The sequence below is a fragment of the Merops nubicus genome, unplaced genomic scaffold, assembly GCF_000691845.1.
Source record: "Merops nubicus isolate BGI_N331 unplaced genomic scaffold, ASM69184v1 scaffold23081, whole genome shotgun sequence".
Classification (NCBI taxonomy): domain Eukaryota; kingdom Metazoa; phylum Chordata; class Aves; order Coraciiformes; family Meropidae; genus Merops; species Merops nubicus.
The window spans coordinates 52,526-74,446 of NW_008590576.1; the positions used below are offsets into that span (position 1 = coordinate 52,526).

General features: G+C 40.3%; 1 protein-coding gene across 1 annotated transcript in view; it reads right to left on the reverse strand.

Moving 5' to 3' along the window:
• CCDC60 (coiled-coil domain containing 60) overlaps positions 1–21,635 on the reverse strand; it is a 61,098-nt gene extending 39,463 nt beyond the window's left edge. The window contains 1 exon segment of the mRNA XM_008950002.1: positions 21,237–21,635. Coding sequence (XP_008948250.1) covers positions 21,237–21,635 — 399 coding nt within the window.
• Between the last annotated feature and the right edge of the window lie 286 nt (positions 21,636–21,921).

Sequence of the window (21,921 nt, forward strand, 5' to 3'; positions counted from 1 at the left end):
GCCTTATCACAGAAAACAGAAGGCAATAGCTGCCTTTTCTGTAACATTATCTTCCATTACAATGTCATGTTCTGAAAAGGTGTAAGCTGAGCTTCAAACAGTAACAGTGGATAATCACAGAACAATAGAACACTTTTTAATTTGCAGTGCAGACATAAAAAAAAGAAAAAATAATACTGCTGTATCGAATTTGTTAAACTCCACAATATGTTATCATGACAATCTGAACAATCTTTGGAGTTTTGGTGATGAAGTTGTTTTTTTGTTTTTAGTGTTTCCATCTTATGAAGACTTTCATCATCTAATTTGCTTTTAAGCCATCAAAAAGCCCGTTTCAGTGATCATTTCCTGCTTTCATTATAGTGAAGTAACAAAATCCTATACAACTCCATATGTAAGAAAAAATAATTAAAAAAAAATCAAAGTAATATATGAAACATAATCCTAAATTGAGATTACATGAGGAAATGACCCAAAAGTTTTCCATGAAAATGATTATGGCAATTTTTTGTGAGTTTACCTCCAGCAGCTCTAGGTGAAATGAACTGCAGCAGGACTGCAGTAGGTGGAGCTCGATGCCATCTGATTGTCTACAGCTCCACTCCCGTGGACCCCTCTGAGGGCTACCACAGGTGGCTAGCGGCGAGCAGGAAGCCCCGGCACTCCTGCCCTGGGCAGATCTCCGTGTGCTCTCTTCATCCTTAGGAAGAAAGCTGAAGGCTCTGAAAGTGTTTTTGACTTAACAAATCCTTTGGAATAACTTGTTTCAGTTGAAAAGTACTGCCTGCAGGCTCCAGATTTCATCTGAACAATTCCCAAATACTTCCACTTTCTCTTTTGACTAATTCTGGAGATTAAAAATTGTTCAACTCTGACAAATCCCTCCTTGCACGAAACACTGTCTCCATTCCACACACTCATCATCTTTGCAGATGTCATTCTATAAGTTTTGAGAATTTCCAACTTTCTTCTGCAAATCTTTCTGTGGAATTAGCCTGAGTTGGTGTCTACACCAGCTATGGATGGAGAATTGGGGTACAATAAAGGTGCTTTTAGGTTGCATTTATTTATTTATTTATTTATTTATTTATTTATTTTAAAGTTGGTGAAATAATCTCTTTCCTTTGCAACTCCTGAAGCTTTTTCTGGGTAGCTCATTAAATTTATATGTTATTGTCTAAAGTAGCAGATTGACACACCTATTGCACTCGCCTGCCTTCTCATATATCACTAGAGCAGGACTGTTATGATTACATTTGCAAACTGTGAATGTGTTTTGAAGAAAATACATCACCACAGCCTCATCACAAGCCAACATTTAGTCATCCAAATGCAAGATCAGCCTGGTGAAATATATTTTTTAATTTTACAAAACGGTTTAGAAAGCTTTTGCAGAGAGCTACATATAGAGATGACTGCTGCTGTTCTGCAGCTGGGATTCTAAATGTTGGATTTTAAAGGTAGTATTCTAGCCAGGTACTCAGGATTTTTTTTTCCTATTTCTTCTTTTACTGCTGCTCAATACTGACCCTTTCTGCCCTTTCACTAGAATGTGGAAACATGGAACAGACATCAGGACCAGAAGAAAATTTTCAATTAAACACCAGAGGCTTCAAGACAAAAGACTTCACTAGGAATATACTGCAGAAGATTAAGATTTCTTTAAGAGAGATGCTATTTTAGTGCTTCAGCTTAAAAAAAAAATTGCTACAACTAAATTTGAAGATATATCTCAGCATCAAAGATGAGATGCCTGATTTGTTAAGGTTGTGCTGTACCATATCAATAATGCAAAGCACTTTCTGTTGCCAAGGGAAGCACTTGATGAGAGCTATTGCAGCAGCTTCCATTCTTGGTCTCTGGTCAGAAACAGCCCTGGTATCGACAGAAAGGGGCACTCAGCCCATTGTTTTACCAGGGTAGGTTTAATGAGCCAGGGAGTTCCAGTCCTGTTAGGTCTGCCCCTGCACTCCAATGAACACGTTATTGTCAATACAGACCTATCAGGAAAATGAAAGGAGACAGCTGAAAGGTTGTCTGCTAGTAAAGGCATGAGAATAAGATTTGCAATAAGTAGATTCAGTTTCACCTCTGTCAAAAAATTTCCTCTGACACCCTAAATAAAACATTTAACACCTTATCCCAGTTAGCAGAAGCCTTTATTTTTTCACTACAATGAATTTTAGTACAAACTCCACAGCTCATTGTGCCTCCTCTCCTTTATGTCTGAAATGGGGAAAAATAACACTCCTCTTTCATTAAATCTGTGAAATATTCAGATATTATAGTGACAGAAAACCTACATACAGAAATCCTGTTGGTTTTTTAGCAAAGCCAGCTTGAATAGCTTGTATTGCTTATTCCATCGATTTCCTTTGCTTCTTGTATTCTTTGGGGAAATCACCTTTATTCTTTAGAGACAAGAAAGTAAATTTTCCTAATTCTGTTAATTTTGGTTAGTTTTGTAAAATAATTGGATCAAAATCTCAGTTGTAATGCCATTGTTGTCAGTGCCTTTACCCTACAGTTACTTTTAACCCCTTAAGCAACTATGTTATTTAAGCAGCCGTTTTTATAGTCTCCATAAACTCTTTTTCTTATGATGATTTGAAAAATTTGAAATGTGTCCTTGGAAGTCAATGCAAATATGAAAAAACAAAAGAAAATGACTTCTGTACATCTCTCTGTAGTGCTTATATTTCTGTTCCTGCCATTTACACGGTCTCCAAGCAACATGCCAGTAAGTTTGGTGTACGTGCCTTTTACTCCCATCTTTGGTTGCTCACTTGCAAGATAATACTGAGCCTGAGCTTGTGTCTTGTAGATATTTTCCCCTACTGAAGTCAGAATTACATATGTTCTCTCCAAATCTTCTTACCGACGACCAAATGTCCCAAAGACATTTTGGATTATCAAAAAGGCATTCTACTAGAAATTAATATAAACTGAGTTAAACTGAAAAAAGAAAATCCTTTTGAACCACGATAGCGTTCGCTTCCTTCTTGCATTTAATGGAGTTTAAAATGGATTACAGAAGTGCTGAAAAGAGCCCTTTAGGCACAAAAGACACTCAGAAAGCAGAAACATCTACAAACATCTCTTAAAAATTAGTTTCTTCTGCTAGTCATAAATAGGATTTCTTATTGGAATGCTATGCTAAAACCATGAAAGTTCATGAACCAAGGCAGGACTACCTAATAAAATTAGCAGATCGATATCTGCTCCAGCACAGAGTCTCTATTCAATCCAAAAGCTACAAACAAAAAAGGATCATGCTATTCTGTTTTATTTCATAGTGAGAACAAAGTTAATTTGAGAAGGAGTTGGGGGAAGACACAGCTGGAGAGCAGAATTACCAGCCTCAGGAAATTCAAGGAAATGTAATTGAGAACAAATTATCTCTTTAATTACTTTTGACCAAACCAATAAAAACCATGGAATAAAAAGAACAGTGACTACCACCTGGTAGAGGACAAAACACCAAAGTTGAAAATTACCATAAAACTAAAACACAGCCATGTTAAGAACAACCAAGGCATTTATCTTACCAAACAAAAGTGAAGGCTATTAGTTCAATAAACACATGTTGCATGGAGAAGTTAATGGCAGGTTTTGGCCACTGCTCACTGTTCTCAGCTGTGAAGGTTGTTAACTCTTCACTACATTGTTTGAATTTGAAATTCCCCCCTCATTACTCAAGGATGAGAAAAAAAAAAAAAAAATCAAAAAAACCTCCAATTTCCTTCTGAATTTCCATGGTTCCTCCTCTTCTGGCTTTTATTTACTGAACACCAGCGTAGGAATTATTTAAGTCTAAGGCACAGCACTTATTCTTGTCAGTGCATTAATAAAACAGAGCAAGATCTTACCTCTCCTTTGGCTTCATTCCCAGATATGAGCAGTAATACTCGCACCTGGAGGTCACAAATGTGTAGCTAAGCATGGCTGGCTCTGAGTGTGATGGATGGGACAGTCTTCTGGCTAGGCAGAGATGGAGGGACCACAGGGGCTACAACAGCATCCAGTAGCAGTGAAGACTCCAAAGCCTATCTATAATAGTTACATGGTCCCCATGACTACAGTAGTTTAGCAGTTTACCACCTTTAAGATATTAATCCTCACAACACTCTTGTCAAGGGGGAGTGTGCCCCTTTGTATCTATGAAAAAACGAAGGTAGAACAAGATAAGTCACTTGTCCCTGGTCACATAAAAAGTATACAGGAAGAGTGGGGTACTGAAAGCAGGTCTTTGAAGCCAAAAGCTTGCAACTTAGTTTGGAAGTCCCAGATTCCCTCACACAGTCTGACCGAACCTTAGAGCATTAGTCACTGTCACTGAAGAACATTAAAGGAGGCAAATTTCTGACCCTGCTCCTTTCTCCTCAACCATGTCTTAGTTTAACATTCCACAACTGTTTTTTATGTGGATATGGAGCACTGAAGTTAAAGTGGATTTCAGATGTGCTGTTGACACCTTGCCCTCTGCCTTTTTCTCTGTCTTATCACAACTCCTCATGGACCTGACGATCTTCAGAGTTTCAAATAGTTCCCTTTAAAAAGACTTAGCATTTATATGCAAGCAGAACAATCTGGTTTTTTATGGGCTGAGCAAAAGAAATTTCACTCTGATGTGACCTTTGCTTGGATTTGTTCTTGGAGGTAAGCATAGAGTTCTGGAGATGGAAAATGGCCTCTGCTTCTAGATTCCTGGTGAATATGCCGAGATGACTGACTCAACTGACCCATTAGTGAACTCTTCACAATGTGTCTGACAGTGATTATCTGCTTTCTCCTGCTTCACAGTAGAGCCAGTTTAGCTTGAGATTAAATTCTGTTGTCTAGTAAAAACTAAATTTCACAGCACCAAGAAAGTAGCATCAAGGGGGCCTGTAGCTAAGTACTAATTTTTCTAGGACATTCTTTTGTTTCTTTCTCACAGGTCCTTATAGTCAGGAGTTACTACGGCTGGCAACAACAAAGGATGCTGTGCTGGTTCAGGAGCCTGAGCCAAGCATACTACGGTGTAATAGTCTTCACACTACCCTGTATTGTCTGAAAAGCTTAAATAAATCCTTCACAGCAGTACAAATAGAATTTGAAAAAATAGAGGCCTTAAAAACAAATAGTCAATGAAAGTAAAGAAATTAAACCATTGAGGAAGATAGTGATACCCAACATTTAAATAATAAACTAACTTTTAGAGATATGCTCTTTCAATGGCAGTAACTAATTCCTTATTCCTCTCTTGCCCAGCTTGTACCTTAAACTCATGCACAGACCAAGTCCTTCACACAAGGGTAGTGTCACCCCACTGCCACCAGCATCAGTTATGTGTAACCTCTGTACAGACAGAAGAGACAGGATGGCACTGCAGCATCAATCCAGCAAACGGAGTGCCTTGTTCTCTACAACCACAGCCACATTAGTGACAACTTCAGAATTATTGATAATTCAATACTACAAGAGAATTTTCTGCCTCCAGGAATATATGTCTTATAGTTTCTGAATAGGTCTTAAGGTGCAGACATGTCTAAAAGGTTATTTAGTTTTTCATGGAACAGAGCTGTTTTCTACTGAAAGTACCATCATTTGCCCAGGAAAAACAACACGGGACAAAACGAACCCAACAAACTCAGGAGGATGAGCTGCTTCCTATTTCCCTGCCAGACCTACAACAGAAAACTACTGAGTCAGAAGGAAATGCAGAGAATGCAGTGAGAGGTGCTGCATAGCCCGAGGGAAACAAGACTGGCTTCGGAGTAATTTTTTCTTCTAAGCTGCTGCAGCCACTTAGTGCATAATGGATTTGGGGCCAAAACCATTATCATCACTGCATCCATTCCCACCAAAATGTGTTCTCTGAGGTCCTGAGAGCAAACATGCACCACTCCTGCTGGTTTTGTCGATAAACAGAAAATCTCATTCTGCAAAGACTGTTAAGCGAGCATTTTTCCCGAGACCTAAAAGCATTTTAAACCCCAACAACAAAGAAAAACACATTAAGAAAGACAATATGACAGGCTTTCTGGCACAGTTTTCTCAAGCAACAGCTGGCCAAGCATGCCAAACATGAAGGAAAGAGCTGGCTGTACTTTCTAAAGGACATTATTTCAAGCAAACTAGATCTCAGGACTCTCTTGATCTTCAGAAATAAAAAGTCCTTTTAGTTGGCATAGGGACAGAAAAACTATTGGTAGAATGAACAACTAATGATGGTTAAATTCATCTCTGGAAGGAACTAAGGAATGCATAAGCAAGACCAGCTTTGCCCGATGAACAGAATGCACAGTGAATCAGTCCCCAGAACTTCCATCTCAAGCTCTGACAGAGCCACTTTCATAACTTTTTAGAAAACCTCTTTCAAGCAAGAAATTTGAGTTCAAAATTATCAGCTTTATGTGGGTGATTTTGCTTTCCTGATGTCTCAGAACACCTGATAGCTCGTATTAGTAGGGTTTATTAGAATTCATTGCATCTGTCTTTGAGTATTTAAAAAAAAAAAAAAAATCATCTCCATGACAAAAATCAGTTACTCTCAAATGACAGTACAATACATTTAACTGCTTGTGTGGCAGCAACTGAAGAACCAGGGTTGTGATACCTGGAGGTCTAAACCACTACCACTGATTGTCATTTCAGATTGCATGACCCTATTTGCTTGCAAGGAATATGTGATAACGTGTTTTACCATGATTCTCCTCTAGAAAAAAAAAAACTATGAATAACTGGAATAACCATGGTGATTTTTGCTTGTACTTTTATACTCATGGGACACAAAGATAAACCAATGATCTTCCTTTCTATCCTAGGCTTTACCTTGGCCTAGTAAAATGAACAGACATTACTGAACCACTTCCACAATAAAACTTGAAAAGGTCTCTTAGCAATAAACTTGCTTTTTGTGCTAGATATATGAACCAAATAAGTTGTCTATTACAACAGGGCTTTGGTAAGTGTGTGTGTTGATGTGGCTGAATGCTTCTTAGCTTAATTCTGAGAAAATCAAACTATGTGTAAGTGGAGAAATCCAAAATGGATCTCTTCTGCACAGTCCTGAGCAGGAAACTGAGGGTATCTAGTTTGGTAGGCAGCTATGAAACCTAGCATAGTCTTAATCACTGTGAAACACTCTACTTACTTTATTTAAAGATCTAAGAAGTTTTAGCAATATGTCAAAAAGCTAATTTCTGGGTATTCCATATGGATAGCCTAGAATTAGCTGTGGGACCATGACACATTCTAGTGAAACAGAACGTGTCTTAGGATAAATGCTTAAGCTAACATGTTCTGATTCACAGGTCTGATTCTTGCTGAGTAATATCTAACCCTCATGTAACAGCAGCCTGAAGGTGCTGGAAAGCAATATTGTGATTGGAAAAGAAAATGTTAAATGTATAAGGAAAGATTCAGCCTGAACTTGTTGGAGCAGTTGTTTCACTTGCATCCTCCCAGCTCACTAGTGGTACTCTGTTGTTATTCTGGGATCACAGTGACTCATGATTGTGTGGAAGAAAATAATGGAAAGCCAACATTAACAGAAAGCTCAGCTGATTAAACATCACTTCCTCCCATCCATGGCTTTCCTAAGAAAACTTGTGTGGAGGAGAGCTGTGCTAACAGATTGCTTTCCAAGTAAGAAATCTAAGTGAATTATTACTCAGTCAAATAGTTATCCAAACTAACCACTTTAAAGCATTTTTAAAAGGATGCAGTTTTCTAGCTATGTCAAGATAGACAATATCCTAATGCACAAATTACTGCAACAGATTCTCTCCTCTAAGAATGCAGACAGATTAATCAGAGTCTCTAAGCTGACTGGCCAATGCAGAATGTTTTTTTGGCATTGCTCTGTATGCAGTGTTGCACCTAAGGTCAGAGTGTGACCTTCCATATGGCATGGCTAGACAATGGGAAGAGTCGAGTAGGATCATTATGGAACATGACCATTTTTTCAAATTACAATTTGTCTTTCAGATTCTAAACTTCTACATTTATCTTGCACACTTGTCTAATCTTTTGGATATTGTAAGTCATATTTTAAAAACTCAGATGATTGAGTTCATGTAATGAGAAATTTAATGACCTGTAAAATGAACAGAGTGCATCTGCCAGCCCTAAAAAGTCATCTTTTCACCACATGCACGTCACAATATGGATCTGACAGTTCCATTGTCATTTTCCAAGCAGCCATTCCTGTTGCTTTTCTAAAAATACATGTGGTTTTGGATGCAAGTTGAAGACTAAGATAATTAAAACACTTAAATATTTTTTAAAATGTTTTCCTAATAACACTTGATATAAATAAACAAAACGTACACAATGTTTCCTATATAAATGCACATTCTCTCCAGGTAAACTGAAAACACAAAGCTTACGAAAAGAAAGATAACCAAATTCTGAACCACGGTCCTAGCAAAGAGGTCTGCATAGGTTTTAGATTTAACATATTGCATTAAAAATGCCCTTTTTTCTTATCCATTTGTAATTCATGCTAAAAGTTCAGCATGCACGCAGACATCCCCCTCACTTGTGCCTGTTGTGAGCTGAATCAGCAGATTTAGCCAGCACGCTAGCAGATTTCCCTAGGTTATCCACAAATAAAACCCTGTGCCACTTTATCTGCGACTTAAAAAAATAAAGTATCAATCTTTAGGAACTACTCTTGTAGTTGTTGTGAAAAGAAGTTCAGTCAGAAGTGCTCATATCTGACACATAAATAAGGGAATAAGCCACAGCTCAACTGCCAAGCCTTGACTTTCCAAAGGACAGCTATTTTCAGCAGCGTTTAGTGCTAGCCGTGCCAGCTGCACACACAGACTGCATTACATCTGTGGCCCATTCTCCTCAAGCACTGCCTTTGTTTTCGTTTCCTATTTTGTATTCCATTAGGTTTAAGGCTGTGTGTCATATTGCCATTAAATCACTGTTTTCAGGCAATGGTGTCTTCCAGCTGACCTCAGAGCAGAGCAGCACAAAGACACATTCATGCAATTTGCTGTGCCAGCCAATAGGTGCTGGGAAGCCTCACCCCAAAGCCCCTGCCTCACACAGCTAACTCCCTCCCACTTACCAAGCATTGCCACACACCAATTCAGATCTCACACAGATAATATAGGCCAATATTAATTTAGGAAAACAAGTGAAAGTCAAACACCTGACGGAAAAAAAAATAATTATATCTACTATGTTTTACTGAAAGCAGCTTTCTTAAGAGGGAAAGATTCAAATATCTCTGATGAGCTAATGGAAATGGCAAAGTGGCTATTTGGAAAAGATCTGCTGGGTTATTGTTTAAATTCTTTTCATCTGTTTTTTCTGCTTTCACTAAAAGATGAAGCGAGCTTGCTGTCAGCAAGAATGATTTCTGCCTCTCAGACAGCAAAGTTGAATGGATTCTGTGCTGCTGAGCCTTTTGAAAAAGCCAGGGGGAAAACAAAAAAGCTTTCATCTGATGAACCTGGATGGAGATCACCATGATCCTGCCAAGGTTTAATTTATCATTTTTCATGGATTAACATCACTGTTTATAGTTCAGACTGTTGCATGGTGACACAAGCTCTAAACAGGGTGACAAGAAACAAACCCAAGCAAACAAATAACAATTCCAAGACACAGCAGTGCCTCTGATGGGAGTTTAGACGAGCTTGTTGTACAGAGATCCACCTATGAGCTTCACCAACAACAGCAGTGTTTGTGGAGCCCGAGCTCGTGGGTGGAGTGCCTGAGCTGCCTCCAGCTGTCTGCACAAAGGGTTCAGCTCCCTCAACTGTAACCAGCAATTTGTCTCACAGTTTTGATCTACTGTCAGTTCAGCTGACACTGACTCCAGGAATTAATTTCTAACATTTCAGGGTAACAATCATAATAAAAAAGCAGCAGTGTGTGGTAGATATCTGTAGATAACCTATCACCTGCTGCAGGTGCTAACAGAAAAGTTAAATGCATTTCTGTTATAATATGAAGGCTCTCAGTTTCTTCAGTGTGTAAATAAATAACCCCAAGACATGAAGTATGAACAAGGTAAAGCAGCATAGAGGACAGAATATTTTAACCACATGCTCTAAGCTAATATTGTGTTGGTCCTATGCATCTGAGAAGCTTCCTTAGAGAAAAGGCTTCCTTTGTATAGCTGAATAGATTTTTTTTTATTTGAACAATCTGCTCACTTTGGAAAATGGATTCAGAACTAGAGAGAGATCAGTTTCCAGTTTTAAAAACCATCACTCTGAAACTGGCTTAGAATATGTTTGGGTTTTAAATACAAGACAGTTATTATACATTTTCAATGTAATAAACACACTGTATGAAAGTCATACATACTTCTAACTCTGGCATAACCAATCAACACTAAATAGAGCAGTAAATATCAGCTTTGGAAAACATTTAGGAAGGGAATATGAACTCTTTAAATTCCATCCTGTTACACTGTCATTATGCTGCAGTTGGATCACAATCCATCTAGTCCTGTCCATTCTGGGCAAAAATCTTTGTCAGTAGCAAACTGTCGCTATGCTGTGGCTTAAGGCTGTCACACCTGACCCCTGTGAACAGAGGGCAGTCACTCTTTTCTTCAGTCAGCCAACGACCCTGCCAATACCACTGCACCTGCAAGAAAGCACCAGTCCTGAGTGGCCAGTGACCAGACTCCCAGGCCTCTACATGTTCCTCCTGCCCCGTGTTCCGGCGTGTCTGGCAGTAGTTGTGTGACAAGAGGGGACCATTGCTGCTGGGCTCTTGCGTGTGACTTTGAGTGGGGAATGTTTTGCAGGCAGTACCACAAATATACAGGGTCCCACTCTAGTCGTGGGGGAATTAACCATATATGTCAGTCTTACTCTAAAACTGTCAGACATGACAGGTTTAACTGTCTGCCATTAACTCACCAGTGAAAAAAATAATGCCTGTCCTTTATTTTCAGGCCATAGATATGAGGTAAATTAATTTATTCTTAAAATAAATGGCCCCTCAAACAGCAGGGCAAACAATTAGCTATAAGGATCATTTGTTATCCTACAAAGCTGTAAGTCTTCTGCTGTCTGAGCTGGGAGCAAACAGATTCAAGGGTGATAAGCAGCTAAAGAACAACTTTATGGGGAGAGGGAGGAATCAACTCAGAGAGAGAAGACCTGAAAAACACAGGGTTCCTGAAGCACTAAGAAGGAAATGTTGACACACAGTGGGACCAAATAATGCCACCTGGGAATTCTGGACAGAATGGTATCCTCAGTGTGGAAGACAAATGAAGTTATCTGATCTCTGTGAACCACTGGTTGTATCTGCAGGAGAGAAATGAGGCACAGAGGCCAAAACTATTGAAGTAAATACATTTCAGTCTGAAGTGCTGCAGCCCAAAGTCTGCTCTAAGGGATGAGGAATGACATGATTTCACCCTCCCAGAAGTGCCACAGGCATTAGCTCAAGGCCAAAGACACAGTGGGGTGCTCTTGCAGAGACTGGGACTGGCCAGAGGCTTCAGTGTGTTCTGTAACTCACTGCAACCTAGCTTCAGCTGCAGCAGAGGAAACATTACAAATAAAGAGGCTGCAAAGCTGCTAGGGTTATTTCAAACATACAGATTGTTATCTGGAGCTCAGTGTAATATAGCTAGAGTTTGCCTTTTATAAGTAAGGAAAGTTACTAAGAAGTCAAAAATCATTCTTAAAAAGGTAACATTTGTAATGGATGCTGTGTATCAATGAGTGATAACAGATTTTAAAGGACCACAACTGCTTTATGAAACATCTTTCAACCCCCAAATGAAATTGTGTAGGTGTGTATGTTGGTTGCTTGCAGACCAAAATCTAGCAGTGTTTCACTTGAAGAACTGTGCCTTATTCTATGATTACTCCACTGTGGTTGATAGGTGTATGAAAGATCTCAGCGTTTCACACACACCAGTAAGGACTGTGGAGTCCATCTTTTCTACCTGCTTAGATCAGCAGGGAGGACACAAACTTTTTCACAGTAAGTCATTAAGGAATTAAGTTAAAACCTCACTCTTAATACACCAGAAATGAAGGTTCCAGGTGATAATACTCAGAGCAAGTCACAGCTTACTTTTCACAAATAATGCAAAGTAACTCAGATTTTTTCCAGATGAAGAGAACCCAAAGTAACTTCACAGCTACTACCTCCCTTCCCTGTACCCAGCTTTTGAGCTCTTAATGAAAAGACTGACAGCTATATAGCTACTTAATTAACTTGACTATTGTCCCCTAAAAACACACTCTATCTCCGCTCTCCTTCTGTGAAAACAGCATAATGTTAATTTAATGGAAAGGCCACATTATACTAGAAGGGATGCAGTGACATTCCATTATGTCCTCTCCCTGCTTAGAGTCCTCCCCTCATTGCTCTTGTGCATTCAATGTTTTCCCTACCTGTCTTCCACTGCTTGCAATCTGAGACACATCATTCTATAGTCTCAAGGAAGGCGAAACAAAGCTGCTGTAGCCATGGAAGGTGCTGTCTTCCACTGCTTGCAATCTGAGACACATCATTCTATAGTCTCAAGGAAGGCGAAACAGCACCATTCTGATGTTACACAAATGGTTTTTCTTCTGCAAACTTTAATTATTACACTTCTTGCCCCTCACTGCTGATTGCCTTCATTCACTTTGCCTGCACAGGGAAATATTCCAATTAAAGAACAGGTTTCAAAGTTCTGCATTCAGATCAGTTTACCCTGAAACTGTTATTTTCTGTGCAGGAAAGAGGTTTCCTTCACTGCCAGGCAAAGTCTGGAGGGATTGGTAAAGTATCCTGGCTAAACTTCAACCAGCTTAAGCTGCTGTCTGCTCGCTTCAGTTCACATCTCCTTTTTCAGCTGGGCCCATTACTCACCATCACTTTCTATCCTCAACTCTCAGGTAGTGTTGCTCTGTTTTCTGGACCACAGGTAAGCACTGGTGGCTGATGTGACCTCTGTGCAGTCTAAGTCCTTTTGACATCATTTGGGGTAAAACTGATCCATAAATTCGTTATCCTCCCTTGAAAAGAGCACAAGCCAATCTACCTACAAATGTAGACGTACATTGCTACATCAGTTCTGATTATTTTTTCCTTTTCATGTGGAATTTTTTTTTATATTCACATTATCCATATTACCCTGCCCCTAATTAAATACCTACTACTTCCTACTAGAGATCACATTCACAGAGAGATTCCCAAATTCCTTATGAGCAAAAGAGCTTGGCTTTCCCACCTGAAACATTTTCTTACATTTCTGGCATGCATACATTAATTCCTGACAGAACTCCACTGAACATGACCTTAGAGAAATCCACCAGCGTCTGGTAAAATCAGCATTAACATTCCTCTGCCTTGTCAGAGTGACACAAAGGGATAGGAACCAGAAACTCATCCATGAATTACAGTGTTAACCTTACTGTCCAGTGCAAGTTCTTAACTGATCATACCCACAAACATTAACAACTGTTTATTTCTTGCATAGCACTTCTAGTCAAAAATCAACATGTTTTTTCCCCATTTTCTCCCCAAAATAGTGATCTGATGAAATATTTTCCATTATCAGAAGTCATTTTTAACTGCCACACTGCAGCCAGGGGAGCCCCAGGTTCCGAATCCCAGGAACAGTCTCTTTGTTTCCTCACATAACCTGCAGAGCATTTGCATGCTCTATTCAAGAGAAGCAGACGTTAAACCTGGTAAAAATGGAATGTTTTGAATATTCTCTGCAAAGCATAACCTTTGTGATGCACTTCTCTCTGCCCCAGGCACGATGTTGCAGATCAATTCCCAGACCTAGGTGAGCAAAGCAATTCAGCAGACCCACAACCTGAGCTGTGATCACAGCAGTGTAATGCACCGTGACTACACCAGCAGCCTGACATTTGGCAAGTTTACTAAACCCTTCATAACAATGCATTATTACATTTGATATGCTTCCCCTAATTCATTATGGAAGCAGCCTTTAGGAACAGAAATTGAACTTTTGAAACCGAGGAGACTATTTTAAACTTAATAGCAGGAAGATGGTGTGGACCTTGCTGGTTAGCTGCTGTTCCACACATCTGTCAGACTAATTTAGCCATCATAAACCCTTTATTTTCATAGAACTTAACATTTTCCTATAGTTAGGGTCAGGTCAGGAGTACCACTTCACATTTAATATTCATGTTAAAATGTAAAACCAGTACTCTTAACCAAATTTTTAAGAAGTGTGACGTTGGAAACATAATATGAAGACACAGTTCCATAAGCATATCCCCTATCTCTAGTCACATTTGTATCTGTATTGTTGTTTCACGCTCTAAAAGACAAAGCAAGAACACCTGCAGGAAAGCCCAAGAGCTCAGGAGCAGAAAGTTCTTTGCTATAATACCAGTTTTATGCTTTCCATATGCAATTAGCTAAGATAATTCACTTTTCTAAGTCACTTTCCCCAGAGGTACAGGTGAGGTAATGGTTGCCAGTCTCACAGGCCACATGGAAAAATGTTTCAACAAAACTCTCAGGACACAAGTGCTTAAATGTTATGGTTAGCAGTCACAAACCCAAATATTTCAGCACTGAAGGACTGCTGCTTCTCTAAAATAGCCAACAATTTCTAACAGACACAGGACTACAGTACAGACTGGGTAAGAATAAACACACAGATAAGAATAAAAAATGGAATTCAGAAATTTTGCATCAACATCAGCTTTGCTCTGCCTGCTAAACAATTTCAAATACTTGGTTTGCAATGCTGCTATCCTCTTGTTAGAATTACTGCAGCACGATACAATAGCTCCCTATTTTGTCAATGGACATGCACAAATAAGAATTTACCTCCTAAAAAATGCTGTGACTGACATTTTTCAACTTAAAAATTAAACCTAAGTTAAAAGAAATATTTATGGTTCAGGCTAACAAAGGGCAATGAGCTTAATTAAAAAATCCAACAGTAACCAGTGTACAGTCTAACAGCCTAATCTGATGTAACGTTTGTTGTAGGAGGCAGAAAACTATCTGTAATTTAGACAGAGCCAAATCAGATAAAGTATTTCTAAAATTGAAATTTCCGTCCATAATTTTCTCTGTTCCAGTTCTTTGATGACACCATCACCTATCACCTCACTTCACAGCTTCTGTTTGTCTTTCATTCCACTCCACCTCAAGCTGTACCCTTTTCTGTTTTTCCATAGCCAAAATAGCCAGTCTGCTTATTCACCACTTTCTTACACTCCCTCAAACCATATGCATTCAGGCTCACTAACGTTTAATAACACATACATAAAAGCAGCAATATAATGGTACATTATCATTACACTGCAAACATCTACTGGGTCAATGCCTCCTTGGGTGGGTGAGAAGTCACCAGAGAGAGAGAGATGTCATTAGGCTGCTCATTTCCAAGCACTCTCTGAGGTTGTATTTGGCAACAAGAAATGCATCTGTTACTATTTTTAAAAACCAAAGTAGTGTAGTGTGATGCTTGCTGGTACAGTTAAAGGCCATAGAAGACAGCTACAAAAAAAAAAAAAAACAAAAAAAACTTGAGCAACTCATTTTATTTACCAGAAAACAGCATTATCCATAAGAAGTGTACAAACAGTGGTTCACTCCCTTGCTGCCAGCCGTGATCCTGGTGAAAGCTGGGAGCATACCTCAGCTTTCATCATGACAAGTGAAGCAAAGATGTCACCTTGGATGGGTAACGTGCATGAATTCTGTCCTGCCTGATGATCACCACGCTGAGAGCTCGTGCACAAAGGTATCGATAGAGGTTATGAAGCTTGTAGGAAAGGTTATTGGTGTAACCCCCAGAGTTAGTTCCCCTGCACACAGAGCAGGACAGCTGCTTCCCTGCATGTTCACTCCAGAAAGAACAAACCAAACACCACACATGTATCTGGTTATCACCAAAGGAAAATAAACAAACAAACCAACCAGCAAAACACACACAAAAAAAATCCCACAACACTTTTACTCTTTTAAAAACAAGAAAAGGAGACTAGAGAAAGTTAGCTAAAGAAAAAGCTGCAAAATCCCCCTATGCTAATTGGGTAGAAGGGCTCTGCATGGAGATGTAAACCAGGCATGTACCTACCCATGGCATGGCAGACTTCCAAACAGAGCCACCATGGGCTGGTGGCAAAGCCTCCCTGACCTTCCTCAGGCCCCTCAGAAGCACAGAACCACACACCCTTTCAGCTCCATAACAAGCAGCAGCAGCTTTTTTTACAAGGTGCTGCTGTGACCTCTGGCAGGCTGTAACAGTGCCACCGTGCTTGCACCTGCTTTCCTTGTTTTCCATACCTGCATTTAACATCACTAACCTGTTTTGGCAATAGCAAGGTGATAAACTGTAGTCAATTGATGAAGAGCAGTTTTCCAACTGCTGACCTGAGCTTACAGATGCTTACAGTTTTCACACTGACTGTCGTATGGGGCAATGCACTGCAGTCATAGCTTCAAAACAGGAGAAAAAGAACTTGGGCCCAATTTTGTGTTTCTCATCTTCATTCCCAGTTTTTCATCAGAAATGCACAAGGACAAACAAGATAAATTTGGATCACTGGGAAAGGTGAAAGCATGACTCTCACTGCTACAGTCTCTTCTGTACCCTCCCCCTGTTTCTTGCTTTCTCCCTTTGTCCTGTCCAAAACACCATATAAACACTGTCATTTCCAGGCTGACAGACTGTCATGACAGGATGAGCCTGGCAAAATAATACAAGCAGGAAAGAAAAAAAAACAAACCAATCTTAAATCAAATATGCATTAACCTTTGCAAACAAACTGCACCTCCAGATTCTCACTCCCACGCTGCCAGTATGCAAGTTTTAATTCTTAAAGAAATACTCAAGTGTTTTCCAACAAAGATTTTGAGACCACCTCTAGTAAGCAGTGCAAAGATGTGGAAGGGTCCAATTTCACCAGCCAACAATCAACCAAAATGCCCCAAGGGATACTTGAATGTGAACACCTCTATCAATGCTTTGGCACTTCTGAGTGATAATTCACCCTTAGATTCTACCTCGGATGGCTCATACAGAGAAGAGCACTCTGAAAGTGCAAAGCTCCAAAATACTAACATTTTCTAAAGCCAGTCGAGTAGTTAATGGAAAGAAATACTGTGCTATTCTTTTTCACTATCATTTTGTTGATATTTCACTTTCTTCAAATAGGCATTTTCAAGATATTTCTGAAGCTTCTTCTAAATGTGTAATAAAGTGGTGTTTCTTTGTTTGCTTTTTGTTTGTTTGTTTTTAATGACATAGCATTTCTTAAGTACAGGTCTGAGAGTGGGGGTTGGCCAGTGACCACATATTGGTTACTCAGTTTGGAAAGCATTAGGAATGTCACCACACCAGTGTAGCCTGGCCCGACCAGTTACTCCATTCTGGAGATACTAGGAAGGTAACTCACCACTAATGTGTTCCTGCTCTTCCCAGAGCGATAAGGAATTATGCCTGACCTTTGCATCAGAGAGCTGCAAGGAAAAAGGGTCTTTGCATTTTAAAAGTCCACCTTGAAATACATGTTTTTAGTGTTCTGGAAAGCAAAGTTTTAAATTGGAAACCCTGGCAGATCTTTAACTGCAGCAATAACAAATAACGTCAGTGTAACTTCTCTTGAAAGAAATTGCTCCTTTTTCTCCTCTGGTTTCCAGCTCAAAAACTTTCATTGCTGATGCTGTTGTCAGTCTTATCTAGTGACCCATTTATCCACAGCACAGAGTTACACAACAGAATTTTATGACCAGTACCGAGTAGGCTTTTGACACTAACACCACTCAAGATTTTTGTGGCGTTGGATTGTTTTCAGGGCTTGCTCAGAAAGGCCACCTTTCTTTCATGTAAAAAGTCAACAAGCCACCTCAGAGGTTTTGCAAATGAATTTGTCATAGCAATTAAGGGAAAGAAGCGATCTAAACATGATAAAAGGTGACTAACATCACCGCGCACCGTTACGTTACGGAATAAGAAGAGAGACCTTTAACACGTTGCTCTGAACACTTAGGAAATCAAAAATACTGTCTGGATGGCTACAGTCTCTGACTTTCAATGAATCAGGGCTGTCTGCAATGTGTGCCCGACCTTTCAGAGAGAGGAGAAAAAACCTCAGACTGAACGAAGTAACTTCAGGGTCTCTGTAATGGAAGCTCAAAGGGTTCTATCTCACGGTCTAGGTACTAACAGCACGTGGAACCAAGCACCCCATAGAGAATCTCCTCCTCTAACCTTCCTCCCCCAGCAAATTTTGAAAAGGCAAGACCCTGAAATCTTTTGGGATGATGCTTGGTGTAGCTGCTCTGGTTAAAATACACGGCTTGTTCAATTTACCAGTATTCTTCTAGTAGAGGCAGTGGCAGGGAGCAGACAGCACACGTTGAAAGACACCACGTGCCAAGCACATCTGAAAACACCAAGACACTTCTGGGGGTAAAAGTTGGGATATCTGGCAATCTAAAACCATAAGGGTCAAATATCCACATCGTTGTGAAGGCTGGCAGCTTAGTTATGCTGGGATAATACTATACAGGATGGGTAAAAGAAGCCTCCTAGTTGTGGGTTTGGGTTTTCTGTAGTTTTTGTTGTTTGTTTGCTGCTTAAACAACTGCCACTCTTCCTGAGCTTCCCTGATCACTCGCCGGTATCGCTGTGGTTTGGAAGGGGTTTATTTTGTTCCAGGGGGCTGCAGTGGAATGCTATCCTTCCACTGTGCTGGCCCAGCTTTACCTGGTGCCTCACTGCAGGACAGACACCACAGGCTCTGTGTGGCTTCAGAGCAACAGTGAGAATGGTCCAGTGTCTGCTGCCTGTTTTCAGAGACCAAATTTACTTCCTAAGGACACAACCACCCATGAACACGCAGCTTTTCTGAACACATTTGTTGCCATCAAAGATATAAAAAGCATCCTAAACCTGCAATTATTGCATATAATATCCTATGCCCACATCATTTTGTGTAATCAGCCCAGCAGACTTACTCAAATGTTTTTAGCTATTAAAAATTTATCTTTTAAAAACTAATATCGGTTTAGAAAATAGCATTTGGCAGCAGATATTAGCACACTCAAGTCCTGTTGAATTCACAGGGCTTTTATAATCTTACAATCATAGAATCGCTCTGGCTGTTTACAAATTTCACTGCCATTCATCATTGCCAATCATCAGCTGCACTTGTGGCTGAAGAAAACTCTAACTCAGAAGGCAGAGAGGAATGCAAAGGCATTAATCAGAGAACATGAGTTTTACTACCAGGAATGTTATGCTCTCAGATTCCTATAATAAGACATATTCAGTAACTACAACCTTCTCAGTTATCCAGAATACTATGGGAGCTGCTAGGTGTGGGTGGGAATGGGGTAAATAACTCATATAAATTAAAAATACAGGTAATACAAAGTATTTTTAGAATTAAGCTATTAAAACACCTTTCTATTCTGGTACTGAAACAAAACAGATTTCTGCAGAGCATGCTGGCAGCTTAAATAGTGAGAGTTGGTGTGTGAACAGCACGAAACCCCTGGGCCTCCCTCCGCTCGTGGGGTTGGAAGGAAGCAGAGGATAGGGTAGATTCAGTGCCAGGAAATTATTTTTTTAGTTTTTCAACTTAGCAACCTTTACCTTTTAGGACAAGTTAAAAAATAAGAGTTAGTCTGAGAGTTTCAAGACTAGTGCTGTGCTCTCCACAAAAAGGAATGGTGGGTGACACTACATCCTCTCTTGATAGCATTGTGAATCTAAAGTATAAGCCACAGCCACACATCTAGTCACCTGAATAATGGTTTATTTTCTGTATAAATTGTATACTGTTAATTTGGCCAGGTTAAGTAGCTGAGTACCAAATGGTTTTCAGGATAAGGATCAAATACTGATGTTATTTTTCAACACCAAAACAACAAGCACCACAAATTAACCAACATTTTCAGGATTACCAGAATGTTAGAGTATATCTGCTGTTGAAAAAATCTTGAAAGTAACTTCTAATATTCAGAAGGAAAGCTATATTTGAAGTGAAAATAAGAACACTGAAACACTTGCTGGATGTTGACTAATTTACAGAAACAAGCCTCTGAACGAGGACAGTGAGTAAGATGCTGCTTTAGGTAGGATGTAAAAATAGCGAATGACACCCATTGACTATTTAGAGCTTAAAACACTTCATCTAAAACTTTAAGCTCTGAATACAACATACACAATTAGAGCAGAAAATTAAGTAGTGGGTGGACAGAATCTTTTCTGCCTACCCTGAATGATAACCACACTGCTCCTGCTGCACCAGCCAGAGCCTACCCCTCGGGCACTCCATTAGGAAGCAGACAGCAAATCATTGGCTCAGAGTCACAGGGACCGATGTTACAGACAGGCTGGAGACACTTCCCTCTGCTTCCACAAGGAAAACGGCTCCACACAGAACAGCACAGAAAACTCAGAGAGCTTCAGACCTCCTTGTGGGAGCCAACAGCACTGAGGGAAAGAAAGCAAGTAGCAGAACACTGCAAGCTCATCTCAAGCATCGATGACTGAGTTCTTGTGCCTGTGCTTTAATGATTCAAGCTTGACTCACAAGTAGCTTGAGACAGACCAAGACCCACAAAGTTAGTGGGTATACAGCACTGAGGAGACCAGGAGATGACAACCACAAAAAGTATCACAGAGACCCACGGCTAACCCCCTTACACCTTCCTGAAACCCAAATACAGATGCAAAGTAAAATACAAAATCTGCTACGGCCCTACTTACTTAAATTATTTTACTAGCACTTTACCTCTTACACCATTCTTATGCTCACCTTTTGACCTTTTTACCTACCCCTCAGCTGCCAGCCCTTTGCCATTCCTGCGTTTAAACCCATCCTTTACCCTCATGCCCTCTGTATGGTTCCTCTCCTTCCATTTTCAAGACTTATTACCTTCTCCCGAGTATTTCCCTTTAAGTACATTCTCATTATCTCACATTATCCTTTCCATTCATTAGCCTGCTACTGTCTCTGCTCCATTTCAAGTGCTCTTATGAAGAACTTTAAAGACCAGTTTCAAAAGCCAGTTGCCAGCTCACAAGACCCACACCAAAGCAGTCCTGCTTCATTTACAAATGCTCTGTACCCACATCAACTATTATACGGGGTAGTGGTTATTCACAGGAAGACACGGAAAATAGTTTCAAACATTTCTTTAAACAGAAACAAAGATTCCTTTCCCTGGAAATAGGGGCTTTCAATTTACTTAGAAGAAAGGGCTCCCTGCTGTTCTATCTCAAGCAGAACCAGGAAAGTCAGGCCTACCTCTGGAAGCTGCCCCAAAGAGTAGAGGGTGAGTTTCTTTGGGTCTGTGTAGAGAATCTCTCCAATCTCCTGATAAGGCCTCCCAAGGGGTGTGAAGTGTCCCTGAGTGAATTGCTTTTGCCTCCTGTGGTAGTTTTCCCAGAACATTTGTTCTCTTGGAGGTTCACTGCTTCTGTAAACCATTCTGCTTCTGGCCAAGACCGTTCCTTCCTCCTGCCCAAGGCCAGGCAATTCCTGGATGTGCACAAAATCTGGAGGATTCAACACTTCAGTGGCTGCCAGCACCTTGACTTTGCTGTTCTTGGGTGGCTCTGGTACCACAGATGCCTTGAATTGGTTACTCTTGGCTGCAACTCCCACCAGAGGTGCCTCAACTCTGTGGGTTTTAGATGCTGGCATTGTTCCCCAACAGGAACCTGAGTGGTTTTATTCCTTAAATTATTCAAAAGTCTGGCTTCCCAGTCAGGAAAACACACACCTGCTACCCAGACTCTGCCACTGGCTCCACCCTGGCCCCGAGGCCACACACTCTGCTGCGCTTTTACCCCTAAATGTGTTCTGCAGCCACTGTGCAAAGTCCAGAGGCACCGACACTGAGCCACCGGGGTCACTGGGATCCCGCGCGGGGTAACACCGGGGAGCTCAGGTTGCACAGGGACCGGGGGAGGGACAGTGGCTCTGCGCT